The sequence below is a fragment of the Mercenaria mercenaria genome, chromosome 8, assembly GCF_021730395.1.
Source record: "Mercenaria mercenaria strain notata chromosome 8, MADL_Memer_1, whole genome shotgun sequence".
In the NCBI taxonomy this organism is placed as follows: domain Eukaryota; kingdom Metazoa; phylum Mollusca; class Bivalvia; order Venerida; family Veneridae; genus Mercenaria; species Mercenaria mercenaria.
The window spans coordinates 50,031,364-50,056,795 of NC_069368.1; the positions used below are offsets into that span (position 1 = coordinate 50,031,364).

A 25,432-nucleotide genomic window follows, 5' to 3' on the forward strand; every position below is an offset into this window, starting at 1 on the left:
GTTCTCTAAAAGCACTGAATACTGTATAAAATGCGGTAATACGTAGGAGTAGACGAGGCCATCACTAGCTTTAAGCGTTGGTTAATAATTGATTATGGGTGTGTAATTTTATTTCCTTATTTGGTATCTTTTCCTAGTTATATAGAATATAATATCCTTTTTATCTCTCAATATATTTAAAAGTCATCCCCAAATATGTATAATATGATTTTATTATATACCTGTATAAATTCTGTGGAAAAAATGTTGTGCTTGTATTTCACAATTGAATAGGAACAGGCAGAAAAAAAAATCCGTATTGTACCTTTTAAATTCCGTATTGTACCTTCTGGATTGTATGCTGCCGGACTGTCTTCATTAATATGCATGACCTGACACAGGTCTATAAATAGCGCACATAAAAACTCACTTGGTTCCATTTTAATATTGATAAACATTGCTGATTTCAATCTAAAACAAAACAATAAACAAAATGGTACAGGTATATAATAAAAGGGTCTCGTGAATTTTGCAAGGTCGAATCACTCTCAGCGCTTGTGCGCCTCGTGAGATCCGATCTGGCAAAATCCACTCGAGCCGAATACACCATCCCAGATCGAGCTACTGTTATAATAACCCTATTTTATACTTTTTGTATAGTTTTACACTAAATCAAATATTACCAAAAAGCGTTATATGTCACTTTAAACATTAACTAGACTTTACGATTTCACGACTGAAATGTGTGGGCATCGTTATGACATTCCACTATATAACTATTAATTTTGAAGATGAACGTAAAATTCATGGCATCTTCTTATGAAAATGTTTGTTACTATCATAATTTGTTAGAACTGTATGTAGGATATTATGTCACGAGACCTGGAACAAATACGAATATATGTTATAGGATACCGAAAGTCTTTGGGCAGATAATAACCTAGAAAGTCTGCTGAAGACAGCTCAATATTACAATTGACCTCTGCCGTTACAGAGAGCAAAACCCAGAAGGAATCTGGAAAAACGGAAACATTTCATCGAAAGCAGTAACAGAACACCGTTCGGACGTAAACAGTTTATAGCAAATTGAATTATATTTACGCGACTTTTATAAATAAAGTGTAGGGTTAATAACGGTATGTTTATTGGAAATAGATCGCGGATTAATTTGAATATGCATATGTTATAACACTCAGATAGTTAGCGCGGTAGTAAATTAAACGTCCGCTTTGAAAGGAAAACCGGAGTTTATTAGAGACGGTGACTGGAAAATCGACAGAAAAGTAAAAGGATTAATAATGGCAGTTGAGCGGTAAAACTGGCGACATATGGAAATTGAATTTGGTGATGAATTGAAAGCAGAAAAGAAGAAGTAAAACGTTAATGTAATTTCAGTTTCTTTTATCCATGGTTATGAAATATTGATAAATGGGAATATACGAACGACCTGTGTGGTAGTGCGTGGCAGTGTGTGCTTGAATTCTGTTAAAAGGAGTCGCGTCTCCAGGAAAGAATATTTGTTTGGTTTTTATATTGTTACATTATCAAATTACTTTAAAAAATCATTTGACTACGTAGGTAGTTAACAATACTTTTTATCGCTTGTCTTTACACCATGGGATATTAATTAATAAATACTTATAGAATTAAATATTTTAACATTTTGAAAATGAGTGTTACGAATACATCTCTTCAATTGGATCATAGCCAGAAGGCTTTGTTGAACCTCACACTGGATTACACTAATGGTAATATGACAGCAGACGCGGATCCTGCTTACTTTGCAGGTGTAAATGAAAGTAATGGAAACATAACGATGTTAAGTGCTGCTCCCCCGGAGCCGGCGTCCATCGAAACTATTGTTTTATTATCCATCCTTTTCTGTATCATTGGAACCATCGGGCTTATCGGCAACAGTCTCGTCATTATAGTCATTCTGTTAGACAGGAAAATGCGACAGTCATTGACTAATATATTTATAATGAATCTTGCCGTGGCAGATTTTGTCATCATGTTGATTGGGATTCCAGAGATTGTACAGTTTATGATGAACCGTGGATGGCTTCTTGGCGCCACATTGTGTAAGGCCAACCGCTTCATCCTCGTCGTCAGTCTCTATGTCTCCATATTATCCCTCGTTTTTGTTTGTATAGAAAGGTGAGTTCTTATACCATTTCACGCTTAAGTACATAAAGAAACTTATTTCGTATTTATATGTGAATGAAATTTTCAGTGCAATCATTTGTAAACTTGGTGTATAGTATGAAATCATCAAATTTGGTCGGGCTATTTTTTGTGGATTTGTTTAGTTGTGTCAATCCTCGAAACATAACCCCTACGAATACATAAAATTCCCATTTACCCCATCGTCAAAAATTGAAATCAACGAATTCATACCTGCATGAAATAGACGTTTTATGCACGCAAACCTCAACATGTTATGCCTTCAGAATTAAATTATTCTAAAATATGTTATTGACGAAAATTTTTTGTTAATATACATCCTATCAGTATATCTGTTATATAAATTCTAAGAGGACATATAAGATATTTCAATCAGGTATTTTAATGTCTGCACGTAAGTACTAAACTAACTTCAGTTCAAATAAGTTTTAAGTTTTCAGAAAAAAATGCTATTATGTTTCTTTGTACAGTTTGTTAACATGTTAACAAACTGATGTAGTCGCTTTTCACAAAGAGAGTATGAATTTTAATGCAATATTGTATTAATTTAGCTCGAACATGGTTCTTTTTGCATTTAATCACAAAATTTTTAACAAAAAAATATTTTTGCAAAATCAACCAATTTACAATTTTATGCATGCTGTTTGTTGACTTCCGTATAACGTGAGTTTACTAAGTGTAACCGTTAGGTGACAAATTACGATGTTTTTATAACCATATAATGTTTGTGTTTTAAATAAAATGGACAGTTTTCACGCTGCTCAGCTTTACACTTTAACAATTAATATAATAATAATACTGTTTTTACGCCGTCATCGGTTAATGAGTAGTCATAAAAATACAGTTTTTAATACTTTTTGGTCTGTATACATACGAGGGGCGTTCAGTATGTAATGTTACTCCGTATGTAGTTCCGTAACCGCTGGTTATTTTTAGATGCGGTTTTCGGCACATTATAGAGAAATTTATTGGAAACACATAGCTATATAAATTATAAAAATCGGCAGGACTTCAAAGTAAAAATATAATCATTTTAGTGAGGTGTACTTTGGTATACTGGATCATAATTATAATTTAGGTTTGTCCTGGGCAACTAAAGTCTCGGAAAAAATAGAATAACTTGTAAAATCACAACATTCTATTATTTTTCTACGAGGTACAGCTATTTGTGATGCGTTTGCGTTTGTTTTAAACTATTTATTGCACTTTTAATTTTACAACACAACTAAAATATCTAAACTCCAGGTTGATTCAATCTGGAATGGGTGTTGAGAGCGATTAATCAAAGTTGTAAGAACTAGTTTCGCAATCGAGAATTAAGATACTAGTATAAACTTAAAATACAAGAATTTTTTAAGCGATGATTATCGCGCCTGGCAAAATTGCAGAGGCTTATTGTACTCACCTTATCATTTTTCGAGTAAAAATGTACACACTCAACTTAAAACTGTTATAAACTTTTTTACTTTAGTTTTCATGTGTTTTTGTGAAGATCGTGATTTGTTTTATTTGTTTAAACTGAAAATTGAACTATTGTTCTAGTTGTTCAATAGTAGAATCAAGGAATTGCATATTACAATCTTAATATTTTGGACATAAAATTGTCCAGTATACCCGAGTACACCTCACTCAAATGATTATATTTTTACTTTGAATCTACTGATTTTTATAATTTATATAGCTATGTGTTCCCAATAAATTGCTCTATAACGTACCGAAAACCGCATCTAAAAATAATAAGCGGTTACGGAACTACAAACGGAGTAACATTACATATTGAACGCCCCTCGTATTTTGTGTTTGCGATATGATTTATGCTAATTTTATAGACAATGGATAACTTCAGCTTATCTCAGATTCCCACTTACTGAGCCACTTACCTGTACAAAAAACATAAGTGACATAAGTAATTAAATTACGAATCCTTTGATGTATTCACACGTAATATAAGTAATATATATCTTTTTGTTTTCAAGTGAATCAGTGCTATGCAAAATGAGATGACTATTGTATTTTGTTCTTTGTATTGCGCACTGAGGTGTTTCGTTTTAAAGATAGTCTGAAAAAAATATATTTTTTAAATTATATAAAATCAAACAGATATGAATGTTTCAACCTCAAAAACATTTATTACTAAAATATTTAGGTCATTTTATGAACAATATATTTTGATATATAAGTTGCCTATGTGATATATATAGTTGACCTTCCTTCATCTTTTTTTAGCCTTTTATTTAGGTTTAAAATCAGTCATCATAAATTGTAACGGGTTCGGCTGAAAAGCCTTTGAAAGTACTGACATCACTTTTGATTATTACAAGTCTTTTTCTACAATTTAGGTATACTATGTTATCATAATCATAAATGTCTGCATTTTCTAAAAGTGATTTCATGATCTTTGATCCGAATATTTTAATAATAAATACATTAAAAGTATTAGTAAAGGTTTTTCACTTAACAGGAACATTTTATTTAAAAAATTTAAAAAATGAAAAAGAAACATCTTTTTAAATTTTGTTCTAACACATTTTAAATTAAAATCACAAACAACGCTGACATTATTACAAGAGCGATGTAAGTCAAATATCGGACATTACCCCAAGAGGCTCGTCAATCAAATAACGGACACTATCTCAACAGGCACGTCATTCCCTAACTAGCTACTGAATGAAATCTTGTTTTCTATCGCCATTCTTAATTAATTTTCTGTTCTGTTCTGTTCCGTTCTTAATTCTCTAGTTTTGTAGCACGATGAATTATTAATATATGACATTGATCTATTTTACGATAAAAAATCCATATCTTTCAACATAACCTGAATAACCTATGCAAGGAAACGTAATAAAAATAGCATAACGGATAGTGGAAAGAAGTGATGAATGTTATAGTAATTATTTGATGTAAAGGTGATATCGCATTTATTCAACATTTATGAGCTTTTTTCTCTTGATCTCCTTAAAATTCCTAGCGTTTTTCTTCAAACATCTTATCATTAAATGTTCAATCAGTGGAAGAATTTCTCATCGTTTGAGAAATTTCCTCAAATTTATTTTGGTTAGTGTCGTGAGATCTGATAATGCGTGATGATTTTCCAACAAATGTTTTACAGAGTTGTCATAAAACACAATGCTTGAATAAGTTCATATGAGTTGAGTTAAAAGATTGACATAATCACGAACCAATTGGTAGTTTATAACCAGAAAATAAACTAAGTATTAAACTGAAAATAAATACTAAATAAATACTAACATTATAAGCCTAACAAATATGACATTCTTGTGAAATACAAACAATATATCTCAAGCAGTGATTTGCCCTTTGAATTAAATCACTATGGTTCCGATGCGTATTATTATATCACGAGGGCAGCCCTCGTGAAATAATTCGGTCGCATCTTAATCTAATCCATGATTAATCCGGCGGTAAATCAATGTTTGGGATATACTATTTCTTTATTAAACTTAAGGTCGTATTGAAAAACAGTAGATTTTTTTTTTCATAACGAGTATCTGTTATTATAAAATGCTTGATTGAATCCCTACGTGGGATATAATATCTCCTTGTAAAATCAAGTCAAAATGGTTTAAATCAATTTAGAAATAAAAAAACAATATAATGAAGTCAATCGACTATGTATTAGAACAAAAGGAAGTGTCTGTTATGATAACTTTTTGTCTACTTATACCATTTTCCTTGCGAATAATCCTTTTGTTCCAAAATTCATTCGTAAAAAAGTAATTAAAGACTTCTTTTCCTATATTTACTTTTATTCTAATCCTTCAGTACAGACATTATAAATATGAATAATTAATCAAACCTTTGCGTCTAAACATCATTTTGCCTTTACTAAGAATATAAGTGATTTCCAAAGTCGTTGCACAATACTTACTAAGACAATAGATAATACAAGAACATAATTGAAATCGTCGGAAAAACAGAAATAAAAAAAAAACATTACATAGCAATAAACCAATTAAATATTCTTTAAACTTCATCTCAATATTTACAAAAAGAGAAGAACAAATACGTTAAAGTTTAGAAAAGAAATGCTCATGCATTTTATCTAAAACGATCGATGGTTTTACCATGATACCCGCATGTGTTTGAAATGATGCCTGAAGGGAACATCTGGATCGTCCACCACCACTAATAAAAGGTTGAAAGCTATGACTTTAAACGAAAAGCTAAAATCCATAAGTAAAGCCAAAATATTATCTGTATAATTATATAGTGTTTTGTATACTATTGCAAACTTGACAAGCTGATCAACCAAGCGCCAGGTAAACAACTATTCTCTGGGTCATTCAAGATAGTAAAAACTGGAAGTTAAGCCGGCACCGGTTGGAAATATTACCTTTGAGGCTTCCGCTCCCAAGTAAGCGTTTAAATAAAAACCAAGAGGTATGAAGATATATTATACAGAAAACGTGCACTGTATTTGTTTGCGTTGTCTACAGCAGCGCAACATAGATTTTTCCCTTAAGCTGTTTTATGGACCTTTGCCATATCAAACTGCACAGCTACTGGCATAGAAGCAAAATGAATTAGACGTCGCATTATTTTACCACTGCATCTGCGTTCTCTGGAAGCAAAATGAATAGAGATATCCTTAGTTAAGAGCTGCTTCTGCACTTGCAAAAAGCACAGTTAGTCACACTAGTTCAATGCTGCACCTGCACTTGCAAAAAGCAAAGTGAATCAGAGGTCACATTATTTCAGGTCATCTCAGTACGTGCTGGATGCAAAATGAATCAGTGTCAGTATTTTAGTGCCGTCTATGCACTTCCTGGAAGAAAAAAATGATTGAGAGGTCATATTATTTGGTTATGAAAACTGAATGAGAGGTCAAATTATTTCAAAATGAATCAGAAGTCTTGTTGTTTTGTTTTTGTTTTGTTTTTTCATTGTGAAAAATGAATTGGAGGTCATATTATTTCAGTACTACCTCTGTAGAGATTTGATTCTGCTGAATTTATCTATAGCCAAGAATGAAATGGCATATAAATGTCTCATCTATCACACTTGACTTAAGCAGTCTCATTATGGTCTGACCACGTCAGTTTGTTCGGAAATATTGGACATGCAATAAAAACTTGCCACTAATCCATTCCAAAGAGGTAATTTCAGAAGTGTGTCTGTCTACGGTAGCCTGATAAACGTTCTTATTTCGTATATCATCGTATTTAACTCGATGAGCCTTCTGGGATACAGTATGATACTGAAAGATGATAGTGTCTGCATTCATACTGATATTTCGCATTTATTTATCTTCAGTATGATACACCTCTAACCTAAGCAAACAACATGAAAGGCAAAATTATAGTCACTTGCCCTGTCAAAAGTATTATGTCTATATAAACTGACACTACTCATTGAAAAACTATCTAATCGTTGATTAGCGTAACCAGTGCAATACAACTGAGCTTGCATCAAGACTCGAACAACATTCAAAAGAATAGGTGATTTCCAATGCAAGAACTATTTAATGCAACATTATGTTGCAATAAAGCATCCATCGTATATGAATAGAGATTAGTACACTTCAACAATCAATGATAGGAATAATGCACGTGAATATCGTGAGCATTTGCAGTATATTTGCATACTAAAAATATTAAGTACAGTTAAATCATGACTTATTTAATATTGTACAATTTATTTGGCCTGTCAAAATTTGTTCCCGGCTTTCATTATATCCTGTTCAAGCCTATATAAGTTTAAAATAAAAGCCAGAAACATGTTTTGACAGGTCAACTTAATAGTACAATGCAAAACTTTCGAAAAGCCACGAATTTAACAGGTTTTTTTTCCCACATGATTGTATTTACATGAAGAATAATTATATCAAGTAAAACATCCTTTCAGTTATGTTATTTGTTTTAAAATAAAAAAGTAATAAAGACGTAAACAGCGGATACAGTATACCTCGAACAGATATAAGACAGTGTTAGGCTATAATCTTTGTGCCCTTGACACACTTTATATATATTATATTTAGTTTGTCTAATGACGGTATATACCCGATGACTTTCCGTATCGTACTTCTGATAAATTCCGTCGTTAGACAAGTTGGTAATAGAATATTTTTTTGTATTTCATATATTCCGAACTTTAAAAGTACCAAATTTATGTTGTACCGTGTTTAAGTGCATCTTAATATTCACATGTGTTGTCATTGTGACAAGCTGTTGCAGCTGATAGAAATATACTAAGACTTTACAGTGACATATATATCTGTCAACATCTGTCAATACATATTTTATTTACTTTATGGTATAAATATGTGATTTTATTCAGAATTACATAATTCACAATTTAAATATTAATATATGTTCATATATTGTCTCTCATCAACATCTTTTTATCATCAAGTTTCAATGAAATCTTTTCACTACTTATCACGTCATTTCTGGACACATAAAATCGAGAACCTCTCTGACATTTATTTAAAGCAACGTGTTTGAGTAATGATTCTTCCGTACAAGAATCAACGTAATGATTGACATGACCCTGTTTTAAGCAAATAGCACGCGGCTGTTTATTGACATGCACTGCTATACACATAATGACAAAACAACCCGCTTGGAACAGATTGTGCAAGCACATTGTTTCTGTGCAAAATCAGAAATAATAGACATATTACACGAACGCATTGCATATCCAAAATGATATAGGTTAACGTAAAAACAAATACATTCAGCAAATAGTGAATAAACTATCAGGCATTGTTACAAACCAGTACTGAATAGTTTCGGAAAATTAGATAAATGGTCTGAAAATGTATTTCGACAGTTTCGAAAATTATTGAAATCATTGAGAGTTTCTTTTACATTTTGACACACGTTGAATCTTAATTTCAACATATTTAATAATGTTCTCAGAATGTTGAACCCATTACTAATATGTATAAAAAAAATGGTCTATATGAAATTGAGGTTTAAAGATAGTTTGATGGAAGCGTAGTTGTCACCTCTGAAACTTTGATAAATGTTTTCTTTCTAAGACTAATTAACGTTAAGTAAGAATCGATTTTGCTTCAAAATTAGTTAAATAGTACAGATCTCATCTGTCTTTTAAATATGTCGAAAACCCATGGGGAATAAATACGTCTACTACAGCCTTCTCTGGCGAAATCAACAATTACAAAATGATTAAGGGGGCATTTAGGTTAACAACAAAATAGACACAAAAAGTCAGTGATCTGACAGATCGGATGTAAGAATGTCAAAAAAGATTCGTATCGGAAAACAGTCCGCTGATTCAACATGTTATGCAATAATCACATGACCAAAAATTCATGGTCGAGGGATTGTTTCGGTGAAATGGAGTTTGCATTCTGCGAAAATATATCATATACGTTTCTAAATGCCCTAGGAATGTACTCCATCATTTGTTTAGATTTGTGAACAGGTCGGTTTCCTGTAGGGACTTGTGTGGAGATCACTTTGAAATTTGATTGGCTGATCATAACAATGCGAGCTTTTTACTAACAGTGTGCTATAAAAGTTTGTTGCAAGTGCACGCATAAAAGAAATTGAAAATAAAAAGAAAAATTCCAGATATGGCACTAGAAACATCAGAATAGTTTTTTTCCCGAAATTTTGACTGCTTCTGCAGAATTTTAGAGTGGGCGTCTTTCAATTGAAATTACAAAGTGAAAGCAGTGGGTTTTCCCATGAAAAGCGCTTCTGATTTTTGCATTTAAGGTAGCTCTTGATGACGGAGCGAGGCAATTTATCCAAACGAACATTGTATTAGTTGGACAATCATATATTTATTTCATAACGTGGGTCTATTCTTGAATGAGTTCATTGTGTTGGTAATAATCCAATTTGAGAATCATATTTTTCATCTTAACACAACATAAAAGTTCACTTACTATTTGACGGTTTCGACCTCAGCTGAGGCCATCATCAGAATGCCGAACTTCGCGAGATCGGTCATGCTCGATGATTTCCGTCACTTCCTGTGACGAAAACCGAATCGTAGACTCGTGGGAGCTGGTGGCCCCCTCGTCCCTGTTCATGACCTCTCTATGGACTCGTATGTGTATTGCCTCTTTAATCACCCTGGTCTTGTAATTCGACTCCCGATCAATTACTGCCGCCCCCTCACAGTCTATCTCATGGTTATTTTGATTAGCATGGTCTGTGATTGCCCTTTTGTTTAGGTCAGTTAAAAATTGCTTTCTTGTTGATCTTGTATAAGCCCATTTGCTATTTTGTTCCACGTCCTTTGCATATGCATCTTTTATGCTAGTAGAATCTGGTGCAATCACATTCGCGCCAACGCATTATTTAAGCATGGTGAATGTCTTCGTCATATGAACTAACAATAAAAATACACACCGAGCGAATTGTTTAGAAGTTTGTTTTAAGAATGATTCAAAACCGTTTAGTGCGAATGAACTAATTCTGTACTCAGATTACATGTTTTGTTCATAGGAGATAACTCCTGAAGCTATTCAATTTGTATCATATTGTATCATATTTCTTCCCCTTTTCTTCTCAAAGCAATATTTAACTAGAGCCATGACAGAATTTTGCTGCGATAATAAAAGAGAAAGGAAATTTGAAAAAATATATACACTCTGTGTTAGTATTTCCTCATACTAATAGGACATGCCTATACTACGGTGGCACAGAAGTGACATAGATGTTTTTTTATATTAATACGTGCGCACGTAATAACTAATGCGTGCGCACGTACTAGTTCAAAAAACATCATCGCACATACTATAAAAAATCCTCTTCGTACGTATAAAGTAATACGTGCGCACGTATTAGTACAAAAAACACCATCGCACATACAATAAAAAACATCTTCATACGTATAAAGTAATACGTGCGCACGTATTAGTACAAAAAAACATCATCGCACATACTATAAAAAAACCATCTTCGTACGTATGAAGTAATACGTGCACACGTAAAAGTAATACGTGCGCACGTACTACTTTATGAAAAACATCTACCTACGCATAAACTAATACCTTTTACGTGCGCACATATTACTTTATACGTACGACGATGTTTTTTATACTAGTACGTGCGCACGTATTACTTTATACGTACGATGATGTTTTTTATAATATGTGCGATGATGTTTTTCGTACTAGTACGTGCGCACGTATTAGTTATTACGTGCGCACGTATTACTTTATACGTACGATGATGTTTTTTATAGTATATGCGATGATGTTTTTTTTATACTAGTACGTGCGCACGTATTAGTTATTACGTGCGCACGTATTAAAATAAAAAACATCTATGTCACCTCTGTGCCACCGTACTATCCACTGCAATTGGTATTTTTGGATTTCCCGGTTTTCCACGTGGTTGTGGTTCTGATAGCGTTTGGTGATTTCAATGGCCTAAGTTTTCCTTGCCTATATTTTTCTGTAAGCTTTTGTGAATATCAAATTATGAAATATTATTTCTTAACTTCACATTTTCTATATTACGTGAGAATAGTTGATCAATGTTTGCCTAAATTATACAATTGTGTGCCCTATCTCAGATAATGGGAGTGATTTATTGGGATAATGAAGACGTATAATTTGTTCGAGGCCGACTAGCCTGTTCATACGGTTGACCCACAATAACTATTTCAGCCGTGCCATGGGAAAACCAACATGATGGTTTTGCGACCAGCATGGATCCAGACCAGCATGCGCATCCGCGCATTCTGGTCAGGATCCATGCTGTTCGCTAACAGTTTCTCGAATAGCAATTGGTTATGAAAGCGAACAGCATGGATCCTGACCAGACTGCGCGGATGCGCAGGCTGGTCTGGATCCATGCTGGTCGAAAAGCCACTATGTTGGTTTTCTCATGGCGCGGCTCATTTTTGCTTTATAAATATTGTTAATTCTAGTGTCAGCGTAAAACTTATCAAACATAGAAACAGCGCATTTATATGCGAAAGCAAAATATTCTGTAATAGGTCATAATCAGATTGTTGGGCAGTATACCGTATATGTAGGTTTTGCAAAGCATTAAATGCAACCAACATACATACCAGAATTAAAACGCGGAATTGTACTTTTTAAGCCGATTTTGGTATGTGTTTGTCTAAACAAAATAGCGTACATAGAGTAAATTGGGCTGTCGGAGTAACGCATTTAATTTACTGTCGTCACAGGTTCAATCAACCCGAGTCTGCTATTATTTTGCTAATGCTTCTAGGGGATCAGCGTTTATGTGGTTTTGTGAATTGTGGTCGCTGTATTTGTTTTTATTTTGGATTTGCTGCCCGTTACCCAACAGAAAGTTAGTCAGTTCATGTTTTCGAAGATACACTTGAAATAGAAGATTTTTCATATTCGGGGAAGCTTTCTGGTTCCTGTCATGTTCAAACATCCGTGCACGGAATTGTTACTCCAAGGAAAGCATTTGTAATAATTCTTGCATAAAAACTTTTTTTTCACCCATGTATCAGCGGGAGAAATATCATGTGCAAACAAGGCAACTAACGTGCTGTTAATACATGAGCTTTATTTTTTCAATAACTTTGCCAGGGACATATATGTATTTCTGCGCAGATTTACATCTAATATCTGCAACTTGTTTCTTCCATAATAATATCTTTGTGTACCACAAATGCAACATTGAGTTTTAGCCAGTTTGTTTAAAATTATTGGGGTTTTGAAATTTGCTACACCCTTTTCTGTATATTATCCATCGTTTATATAATAACATTAAAGTAAAACAACACACAGTAGCGTATAAAAGATGATAATAAATAATTCGGAGTACTATTAGACACACAGTTAGTTTTTTACATTTGCAATTATCTAAGATACAAACGAAAAGCAAACTGATACAAAAGCAAAAAACACGCCGAAACTAACAAGCTTCAGGTTGCAATTTGCTTGAAACATATTTTTCTTATCTCCTTAATTACAAAAACATTCAAGTTTACCTACTGATTCATTCCAAATCAGTTTTTTCCCAGAGGCTGATCATGATAACATACATTTCAAATTTATTGTGTTTGAATTATTGCGGTACAGATGCAGCCGCAGTTCGGACACTGGTTTTTAATTTGTTTGAAGTGTATCCGCTTTCAGACCCGCAATGTTGTTTTCGGCCCGAGTGGAATTTCCGGTCATTTTTTGTATACATATACCTCTTCTACTGTTATATCAGCTGAAATTGATTAACATATAAAACAAATAAGGCTGAAAATTCATCTGAAACGGTGAACGTTTTGACGCATTGAACGTCGCAGCGAAAAGAGTCGCAATATTGAATATTTTAGTATCCAATGGGAGCTGAATACAAGGTTCGTATTCATAAGTGAAATATAGGCTGTTTGTAGACCAAAAATCCATTCGTATATAATCAGTGTATTTATCTGGCAGCTTATTGTTACTACTACAATCAATATCAACATGTTATGCCTTAAGTTTAACCCACCTTCCACCGCTATAAATAATTTTAGCAAAGAATATTCATGTAAGTGTAACTATGGATTCTATGGTTACAGTATCTTATATTTCAGGCATCATCTGTCAGCAAAAAAAAAACAAGAAAAAAACAGCAAAACAGCAACAATAGAATGTCACAAACATTGGTACTTATTAAGTAAAATTGCAATACCAGCACTATAACTTTTTTCACCTTTGAAACGATTGTTTCTTATATTTGATCCAATTGATTTAATTGGTATATTGAAACAGAAGTTGTATTACTCCGTTTTTGTGAAACGATTTTTGCTCAAAACAAAAGCGTTAATAAATTGAAGATTTCAAGAGCTTTTCTTACCATTTGCTGTGCCGGTCGATGAAGAAATCTCTAACGACGGATGTTAGAGCATGTGAAGCATTATTGTACCATTGAAAGGCGTAATTTCCTTTTTATTTGTCTGAAACTGAAATGAGTTATTTCAATAAGTGATTAAAACGAAACTATCCTAAATACAAATGCCGACATTGCATTCTATGTAAAACAGCGACGATCACAATTGGTGTCAAATATTTGCCTGCATTTATGAGATGTTACAGCACTTACCACGCGCTAGTCATGGAAAACATATAGTATTGAAATTGATCGGTAAACTTTCAAATATGAATGTGAATGCCTCAAGCCACTAAATTTCTATATTTTACAAAATGTTTTATGCATTCGATGGCAGCATATAATATTTTTATCGCGCGTCCAGTCTCGTGGTTCCGACATTAATACTTGTCTGGAGCGTTACTTGTTTCTCTGACTTCAGACAAGTTGTTGAGTACATTTGTCTAATTGAACCTCAAATTAACCTTAATTTTATGTTTTACTTTATTTATCTGTTAGTTTTGCACTAATGTTAGAGCCTTTCTCAGCGGGGATGTTATTTACATTGTGTTGTTTAACTTGTTGAAAATAGGGTAAGTGCGAGGTTGGCATGCCCTAAACGCGTTTAACCCCCCCCCCCCCCCCCCCCCTCCCCCAGTTTTCTTTATTTAGGTTACTGACCGTTCCAAGGCGGTGCCCCTTTTTTCAACTGGTTGTTTTGTCTGTCTTGTATTGTCTGTTGCATATGTTTTAGCTCACCTGTCACATAGTGACAAGGTGAACTTTTGTGATCACCCTTCGTCCGCCGTCCGTCGTCAGTCCGTGCGTCAGTGCGTCATGCGTCACAATTTCTTGTCTGCACGATAGTGGTTTCATTTATGATTTTATTTAACTTGTATCACCATAAGATCACGGTTCCTTTCTTGAACTGGCCAGATCCCTTAATGGGTTCCAGAGTTATGGCCCCTGAAAGGGCCAAAATTAACTATTTTGACCTTGTCTGCACAATACCAGCTTTATTTATGATTTGATTTTTACCAAACTGGCACACAACTTGTATCACCATAAGATCTTGGTTCCTTTCTTGAACTGGCCAGATTCCATTATGGGTTCCAGAGTTATGGCCCCTGATATTTCCAGAATTAGCTATTTTGACCTTGTCTGCACAATAGCAGCTTCATTTATGATTTTATTTTAACCAAACTTGCACACAACTTGTATCACCATATGATCTTGGTTCCTTTCTTGAACTGGCGAGATTCCTTTATGGGTTCCAGAGTGATGGCCCCTGAAAGGGCCAGAATTAGCTATTTTGACCTTGTCTGCACAATAGCAGCTTCATTTATGATTTGAATTTAAAGACACTGATTCTGGTATTCCTGGTATGTGGCCTATGGAGATGATAAGGTCTGCGTATTGGCGATAAGGGCCAATACACAAGTCGGGACCATTGGTAGACTTGCTTCTGTTTATCATAATAAGCTACTGTATAGCTACTGTGCAGTAAATAAATTGCAGGTGATATTTCTCACCTTGATAGCAAATCAGTTCTCACCTTTATAACGAGTTTAGAAAGCTTGATTGAATTAGGGCTAAATAAGAAAAGTGATAAGATACAACAGTATTTTTATCATATTTTTAATAAAGTAAGTTTTTTAACATTGCTGTTTTTTATTATCAAAAATAAAAAAAATGCATTCAGGCACATAGCTTTTAGAAGTAATGAATTATTGTGTATTTTAAACAATGATATATCTTTATAGCTGGATTTTATTATACATAAAAGAACGTTAACATTATTTAGACAACACAAGAGGAATTAAGCATTTTTAATATATAACATCCTTCTGTCTATATGCCTTCTTTATCTATTAAAAATGCAACTGAACACTTCTTTAATTTCTAATAAAATCCAGCAATTATAATTTTTTTTTTCGTTTTTATTTTGTTACTTTTGATAAAAAGATCATAATCATTGAATAAACAAACTTGTATTTTCTCTTATTAAGTTTTGAATAATTATTTTATAGTGAGAATTGTTTTGCTATAAGAGTTATAATTTAATTGGCCAGGGTATTACTCAACACGACTGAGCAATCAAAATTAGTATCTTATCAATTAAAATAATTTTGTGTACATTCTGAAAAACAAGACTAAAAAAACAACAGCATTTCAATTAATAAAATGCAAAACACAGGAAATAACCAATTTATCTGTAGGCAATAAAATTTATGATTCTCTGACAATAATTAGGCTATATGTCAAGGCTACAGGGGTTTTATGGACCCTTATCAGACTGGACCAGACAGGATCTTGTATATTGGGGATTAAAAAGTCTGGTATTTAGGGGGGGTCACTTATATAGGAGATTTTCTTTGCCTTTAATCAAACTTGCACAAAACTTGTGTCTCCATAAGATCTCGGTTCTTTTCTTGAAGCGGCCAGATCCCATAATGGGTTTCAGAGTTATGGCCCCTGAAATGGCCAAAATTAGCTAGTTTGACCTTGTCTGCACAATAGCAGCTTCATTTATGATTTGATTTTAACCAAACTTGCACATAACTTGTATCACCACAAGACCTTGCTTCCTTTCTTCAACTGGCCAGATTCAATCATGGGTTCCAGAGTTATGGTCCCCTAAAGGTCCAAAATTGGCTATTTTGGCTTTTGCAGCCATATAGAGACTTCATTTATGGTTTTATTTGATACAAACTTCCAATATATCTTCAACAACAATAAATATTGGATTCCATGACAGATCAGATCCAATCTTAGGTTCAAGAGTTATTTTATATCTGATTACCTCCCCTGATTGTAAACAAAATGGATTTATATCAGTAAGTACTTATAGGACTTATTTGAAATTTCATTATTGTTATTAGTTGGACTAAGACAATCAGGGTAGATAACTATGGACTGATTTTATGTCAAATTACCTCCCTTTATTTCAAATTAAAGTGGGTATATCTCCATAATTAATGAAGATACTGATCTGAAATTTCATTTATGTCAACAGATTTATTTGGCAGATCCTTCTTTGTTCACTTACAACATTTTTTTTTAATTACTTCCCTTTTACGTTACTATAAATAGCATATTTTAGTAACATTTTTATTATCGGCCGTAGGGAAAAACCGAGACCACTTTTCTGTGGTACAACATAGTTGGTACCTCCAATTATTAGGTTTTTTTGATATATCTATACCTTGTAAGAATTCTTTTTTCTTTTTGGTTAAACTTCTTCCATTTGTTGTTCCTGTCCTTTGGATTTAGATATTTTTTCTGAGGACCTTCTTGTCCTCAAGTGCAATGATAACAGGTGAGCAATATAGGGCCATCACTTTGGGTTGGGCCACGGTTGACAGCTGTAAACAATAACAATAACTCTAGCGTCAGAATGTTTTGCCATTTTCATTGGTTATTGCTGATGTTTGCCTGTATCATGTATAAAACTATATGCAAGTTATTGGCATCAAACTTGAAATACACATATGTAGCGGTGACGCATAGTAGTGCAGTATACAGGAACCTAAAATCCTACGTCAATGTCAATTTTCTAAGAAATTGTCTTTTTAACGATTTTTTGTCTGGACATTTTATCGGTTAGTATATCCCTTTCAAAAAGAATAGACTAAGACTAAATTGCTTTTATTTTCAGCTTGGTCCGTCGGTCGGTCGACAGGGTCTATCTTTCGACGGTAACTAGAGAACACTTTAATATGAAAGAGTTAAGATGTCGTAAGATGTCGTTAACTTTTAAGGGGTTGGTGGGGCAAAGGTCAATGTCACATAATTATTGGGACTGAATACAAAACATCTTTGTTTCCTCCGACGGGCAACCTTTCTCCAGTCAGATTAAAAACAAAGAAATATAAGTGAACAAGAGTAATGCCTTCAGTAAAAGTAAATCTGCAATAATTTCCCTGGATTGGAATATACGCAGATGGGGAAGAAAAGTGCTATGACTTAAAACATTCCCTTTGTTTAAATTTCATGTTTTCCTTTCCGGCTTTTTATTTGGGTGGGATGCGAGTATTTAGAAAGATGCTATGTACAGACTTGAATGAAGTGCACTGCACAAGAACCATAACTTTGATCTGGCTTATGTAAATCTTTCTCATTTCAAATATTATGACTTTAAATATGATTTAATATGAAAACTATGCAAAGGATTTCAAACTTAAAATAAAGGCATTGGTAACGACAAAGTATACATTACATAAAGAACTTTCCGCATGTCATAATATACATAATTTTTCTTTAGCTGACAGTAGTATATACATAACAGCCAGGAATGATATTAGATTAAAAACAACAAATTGTTGAACGTGACAACATCAAGTGTACAACAATTTCTGCTTACTAATAGACAGAATTTTGGTGATTGGACATATCAGGACATAAGCACTGAATCCATTTTATATTTCCGATAGAGTACTAATCAGGTCATTCCATTATAGATATGATAATAGTTATCCCCTACCATAATGCATCTTTATTATATCTTCTTAGTTCTTAACACAAAATTGCTATTTATTTTATATACCGGATAAAGCATGCAGTAATTATAAATTGAAATCGATAGCAGCTTTCCACTTTAGATTTAATGATGATTTTGAATTGATTATATACAATAAAGATCAGTTAATCGTTCCCGTGATTATATAAATTCTATCATACTCTGCAGTTGTCGGGTATATTATTGTCTGTTCAAGCACTTGACCGAGGGCTTATATCATAAAAATGAAATTTGGTTAAAAAATATGAAATTGTTAACCAAGGAAAAAAGACAATCATTGCCTTCCACAAAGACTACCTTAATTATTAAGCAGTAGAGAACTTTACATTAAATCTCATTACAGTGCAGAAGGGGATAATTATAGTTTTATGATGTACCTGCATCCATCTGACCGACTGATGACACGAGCACTAATGCCGTAGCATCCGATAGTTCTAACGGTTTGACGGAAGTGTTTCCTTAACCTTTAGCCTGATATATTTATAAAATGGACTGGTCTATCATTCATATTTGGACAGTACCATTTGTTATTTAAAGAGGTTTTCAACGAAAATTTACAGACTGAATAGCAAACAGTGCAGACCGTGATCTTTATCTGTACTGGTCGCAAAGACAAAACCAGCAGGCTAAAGGTGACATTTAAGGTCATTGTCACAAGGAAAAAAGGTTTATCTAAAAAACTGTCAGAATGTTTTCATTTTTCTCTGTATACTAGACATTTAATTTCAATGTTTAGTAGACATTCGATTAGTTACGAGTGTGACGAGTTTGAGTTTCATTAGAATCTACATTGTAGAAACTATTCTATTCGCGAAAATGTTATCAAAATTTTCCCATAGACGCCCATTGAGGTCTAAACTTTTGTAATCAGTCTACCAAAAATTAAACCCAAGCACAAGAATGTATTTTTTATTTGCCGAGCTTTCTTAATAAATTTTGAAGTTCTTTTTAAAAAAAATCAGGGTTGAATCAAATTCTATATGCAAATAAAAATTAATCCGAACGTGCAGAACTACTTTGAAAGTCAAAAGTCAAAAATTAGTATCGCTTAGAGTTAATATATAGTGGAGTTAAACTCCTCCTGTTCACATCATTGCAGAAGTAACGCTTTAAATTAACATCCATAATAATATATTTCAAATTCCATTGACTTGTATAATTAATGATAATCAAACAAAATTTGCTTAGACAACAACTGTAAATTCATTCGGATTCTTTAATTGTATCACCACTTTACTTCACAATATAAACAGTTAATCCAATTCGCCTTGAAATATACCAAAGCAAAATGTCAATGATCTGTAGAGATGCACAAACACGCAACATTAGCATAAACATTTAAGTCTTTCAAAATCAGGAAAAGCTACATTGTGTTTTGCACATAAAAATGCTTGTTTCAAGTCCCTGGATAGTACATGTCGACAGCTCGTCTGATTGATAATTATTTTAAAGAAAATTTATGTCCCTGAATGAAATTTAAACAACATTGTCATAGATGGTCAATCAAAATTAAATTTAAAAATACAGGACTGTAGGTCTTTATTGCATTGTGACTCTTTTCACATCTGGACGTATGAATCTTAATGAAATTGTTTCCATATTGTTTTTCACTTGTAGAAATACATCAAGTCATTGAGAAACAATTTAATTATAATATTGGCAACGATTATTCACACATGCGTATATGCAAGTATTTTTCTCTTGATGTAGAATAACAGTTGATTAAGTTAAGATTTTCTTTAACTGTATCAGATGATAGATATATAATATGTATAAATCTATCTGCAAAATTAGAAATACTGGAAGTATAATAAATCTTGTAATCGATTATTTGATACCCTTATTTACAGAGTATGTTGCGATATCTTATAATATGATGCGATATGTGAATATATTGCGATACGTTAGAATATGTTGCGATATGCTACTACTTGTCTTGGAAAAGAGATTCGGTTATTACTGCTTTTAAGTAGTCGGGAAAAGACTCAAACCCTTAACAGAAAGCCTGTGTAACACAGCTTGGCTGATGGCTTACAATATGCGCGAACATTAGTTAGAAATAGCATGGGTATTATTATCAGGTCTTTTTAACTAACATACAGTGACGCATTGTTGAATACGAAGTATTAGTCCACTGGCCGCAACTAGATTCTACTACACTTATACATATTTTCAAAATTAAACAGCCTTAGTAACTTGTAACTATTGCCAAGTTTGTGACCATTTTTTTATAAACGTACTAGCATAAATGAAACTAGAAAAAAGACATACGTTAAATATATATGCAACATTATTCAACATCCCATGTACCTTCCTTCATTCGACATCCCAAGTATCCCAGTCTTATTCAACATCCCATTTTTTTCGCTTTAATCTTATAATGTCCTAACCTTGCATCATTTGCAAAAATTTGCGATACGACAAGTCCGCACAACGGGAACAATAGTAAATTATATCATATTTACAATGTATCGCTATTACGAAGTTTGGATGGAACAGTCTTAAATACAAGCCTTTAAATCAGCTTCCGCTTACGCTTAAACTATTAATAATATATTAATCCATTATATATGTAATATCAATAAAATAATTTATGTTTCAGATTTGTTGCCATTGTGTATCCGCTAAAAGCTCATATCTTATGCGGAAGAAGAAAAATTGTCTTCGCCATACTATTTATATGGCCGATGTCTTTGGCTTGTGGACTGCCGACGGCGATTTTGAACACTTTGATGATCCCTCATCCATCGGTTCCTTACAAACATTGCTTTATCGTGTTTCCAGAGAGAAAGTACCAGCAAATGTTCGAATACATGCAGTTTGCCTTCTTCTACTTTATACCGGTTACTGTTCAGGTAATATTAATAAGTGCATACTTACAATATAGCCTTATTTCTTTCACAACTTCTACCACTTGGCAAAAAGAAATATGAAACTTCAAGGGGGTGAGGGGAAGTGAGGTATTTAGACATTGTGGCTGAAATCTGTTAAGCTAATAGTGAATATCAAATTGACAAATTTAAGACATATAATCACATATCACATGTTGAGGTACAGCGAGTGGTATAAAACCGTCACATACTTTTTAGTATTGCACTAAGTCTTGTTTTCAGTAATACCCCAGTCACACATACGGTGCGGATAGCTACGTCTAGCCACGGATAGAAACGTAGTAGTTCGTATCGATCCGTACCTGAGACGTACGGGTTGGTACGGTTTGATACGGATTGATACGGGTTACAACATTAAGCTACGGCTTAGGTACGGATCGATACGGATTACTACGTTTCTAACCGTAGCTAAACGTAGCTATCCGCGCCGTATGTGTGACTGTGGTATATAGAAGACGACTGAACCGACATTGTTTATGAAAGATAAAGAAAAAAGAAATTTCGATGTTTCAACAGAAGCTATCATGTGATAAAATGAGTCTTCCCCCATTGCATTTATCATGATTATTGAAGAACAAATGATATGAGAGCTTCGCATTAAAAAAATTTCTGCTTTGTTTTCAACTCATTTCACAAATTCAGTATGAAAGGAAAATCATGTAAGATCCTTTTAACAATATAAAATGCACTTTCTCAACGATGTACAAACTGACAGGTTTAGTAATATATGACTTGTACAGGTAAATCTTTAACGTTTCAATTCATTATGTATATTATTTCATGACATTCTGTTAATCATTTCGTTTACCTCCCGGTTCTCCAAGCTTTAGTGTATACTAATTTATTTTAGCTCAATTATTTATATGAATCACTCTAAGGTCCGCATCCTGGAAATAACAGTTTTGGTGCCATATAGGTCAGATTGTGACCCCATTTTAATTGGCCAACTAGTCCACCGTTTTTTTTCTCTTAGTTGAAATATATATAGAAGTCGTCATTTACGAACCGATGATCTTATTCGAGACCATATCTGTATTTGACAGGTTATATTATACGCCGTCATCGGAAAGAAGTTATATGCTAGTACAGAAGAACTACATGCGAGATTTCAGATGCGCAAAGATATTCGACCAAAACATGACAAAACGTCGGACACTATAAAAGCCCGCAAAGACGTCGTTAAGATGTTGGCTTCAAGCGTGCTTGTGTACATTGTATGTTACGCCCCGCCACAAATATTGCTGATCTACGACACATTTTCACCGAAACCGTTTCAGGTCACATGGTCTTTTCGTGTGTTCAGCATTGTTATTTCTAATGTAAATTCGGCGGCTAACCCGATTCTTTACAGCATATTTAGTCAAAACTTTAGAAAGAATTTTAAGAAATACCTGTGCTACCTGTGCCTACCAAAGCCAACGGAGTATCAGCGAACTGGACAAGACATTTCAGAATCCAGATACTTATCACGAAAGATTAGTTCAACGATCAGCCGGTCTACAACATTTTCAAAAGTCTGAATCTATTTTATACAAACGTTGCGTTTTGAATACCAATACACCATTTACGATATGCTAGGAGAGTGGAAAATGATAAAACTACATGTTCGAGATACCGGTTTTATGAAAATATAGCATGTATAATTTGTAAAACGGAATACTGACGTTTTACTCTGAAACAGGCGCCCAGGCAAAAGAATCTTTGAATATTAGTAGATATTGTCAAAAAGTTTATTGGATGTGATATTCCATGTTGTAGCATATTTCATTCGCTTATTGGTAGTAAAACAATAGGTTTAATATTTTAGCAAATTCCATGTTTGTTCCATCCTTCCATTTAATAGCAGTCACTCAAATTTGACTTAAAAACCAGGTTTAGATACCTGACCTATATTTCAAATGTCATTCAAGTTATTTACCTATATTTAACCTGTTAGTAAAGTTACCTAAACTTTCCTGTAAATTAAATCTTAATTCAACGTGTCAGTCAAGGTATCTCACCTATATTTCAAATGTCATTCAAGTTATTTACCTATATTCAACCTGTTAGTAAAGTTACCTAAACTTTCCTGTAAATTAAATCTTAATTCAACGTGTCAGTCAAGCTATCTCACCTATATTTAAGCTGCATTAATTAGGCCTCAGTCAGCAGTTATGGGAAAAGGAACCTTCAGAGCTGATTGATACCGCAGCTTTACACAGACAAAGTGACAGAGACATGTTCGTATGTTCGTGCAAATTCTCTCATAACATCGGATTATAGCGGATAAACATTTTTCTTGGGACAACTTTGTATTATTTGCTTAATAAAACGTTGCAATCATAAAATATACAAAACCTTAACCTATAAGCCCTCAATATGCCAGTATGTAGCTTGTGTTTTACACAGTAAAAACAGCTGTTACAGAAGAAATTTAGTTTAATCAGATAAGTTTTTACATAAAATTATGATGTAAGCCTTATATTTATTATTAAGATATTTATCGAATCTGTATCAATGATACTACGATTAAATGTGTCATTTGGCCTGGTCGCTAAGGTACTGGTAAGGTTAGTTTCAAACGGTCAAGGATATGTGATTTACCAAAATGGCTTTCTCTGTATTCTCCAAAGTCACTTCTAATGACACTAGTAAAATAGACCACATTTAGAAATGATTTGAAAATGAGTGTCACTTAGTGCTAAAACTGAGAACATGTCATGTAAAAGCTATGATTACAGCATATGAGCCGAGCCATGGGAAAACCAACATAGTGCGTTTGCGACCAGCATGGATCCAGACCAGCTTGCGCATCCACGCAGTCTCATCAGGACCCATGCTGTTTGCTAACGGTTTCTCTAATTGCAATAGGCTTTGAAAGCGAACATCGATATCATGGATCCTGACCAGTCCGCACAGATGCTGGTCGCAAACGCACGTAGGTTTTCCCGTGCTGCGGCTTATATGTATTAATTGCTATTAATATTCATACCATAGCTACAGACATCTAAAGACACGTAGAGTGCATTCACGAATAATGGCTGTAAAGATTTTGCATATATTTATAACAGATGTAAACTTGAAATTTTGGTGATTTTAGTTGCCGAACATTTTCTATAAGAGGATGTTACAATTAAAGATATTATAAAATAAGTATTGTCAACATTTGGATGACTTATATATTACAAATTAGATGAGACATGATAGCATTCAAAATACACTTTTAAAGTCTATATTTATTGTCTTGTATTCAATTGTTTCCAAACAAGAGTTATCAGATGAAACCATGTACTTTTATGTAACCATTTTTGTTACAAGATACACATGCATTCATAGTAGACGTTAAAGAACACAAAAAGGACATTTTTTCGGGAAACTGTTCATATATCGAAAATTGATCAAATAGTTTTAATGCTTGCGTTTCATGACTCATAATATACATGTTGTAAAGTTTCTTAATGCTTTTAAAACTTATTGCTATTAGAAATACCCATTAATATCTAAATAAAGCTTATTCTTTAAGTAGTTTATTGTTTGAGAATTTCTGTTGAAGTTGTTTCGCCTAAATATTGACAGAGCCGTTTCTTTTATAACTGCCGCCGCTCTGTTGGGACTGAACAACATGATTCCAGTTCAATATTAAATCGTTTCAATTTTGCTATAAAACGGCACTTGAAACCATGAGGGAATTGTTGTTGAGACGTTATTGTTTATATATTTTACACAAATTATTTTACTCGCAATATCTTTCCCATGATAACTTTAGCCTTGATAAAAATCGCTAATGAACGATTTAGGAACTATATGTTAACTTGCTTATATGTTACTGCAAGTTTCTTTTAACTTAGATATTATCTTTGAAACATCCAAAACATTCTTCCTTGATAACTGTTTCTTTTTTCAAAATAAACTAGTAAGTTAGTAATTTACATAATTTAGTAATTTATATATGACCTATTTCTGGAAACATTAATTATCAAAAAAAAAAAGATAAAGGTTATAATAGATTTCCCGAAAATAAACGGAGCACCCCAAACATTTTATTTGGACAAATATGCTGGTAAAACAAATACGAAAAGTGTTCAATTTATATTTCAACA

General features: G+C 33.3%; 1 protein-coding gene across 1 annotated transcript; it reads left to right on the forward strand.

Moving 5' to 3' along the window:
• Positions 1–1,041: 1,041 nt before the first annotated feature.
• LOC123566378 (neuropeptide receptor 15-like) lies at positions 1,042–24,857 on the forward strand. Its single transcript, XM_045360403.2, has 3 exons — positions 1,042–2,136; positions 21,065–21,317; positions 22,397–24,857. The coding sequence occupies exons 1-3, from the start codon at positions 1,649–1,651 to the stop codon at positions 22,871–22,873; spliced, it is 1,218 nt and encodes a 405-aa protein (XP_045216338.2). The 5' UTR covers positions 1,042–1,648; the 3' UTR covers positions 22,874–24,857.
• The last annotated feature ends 575 nt before the right edge of the window (positions 24,858–25,432 follow it).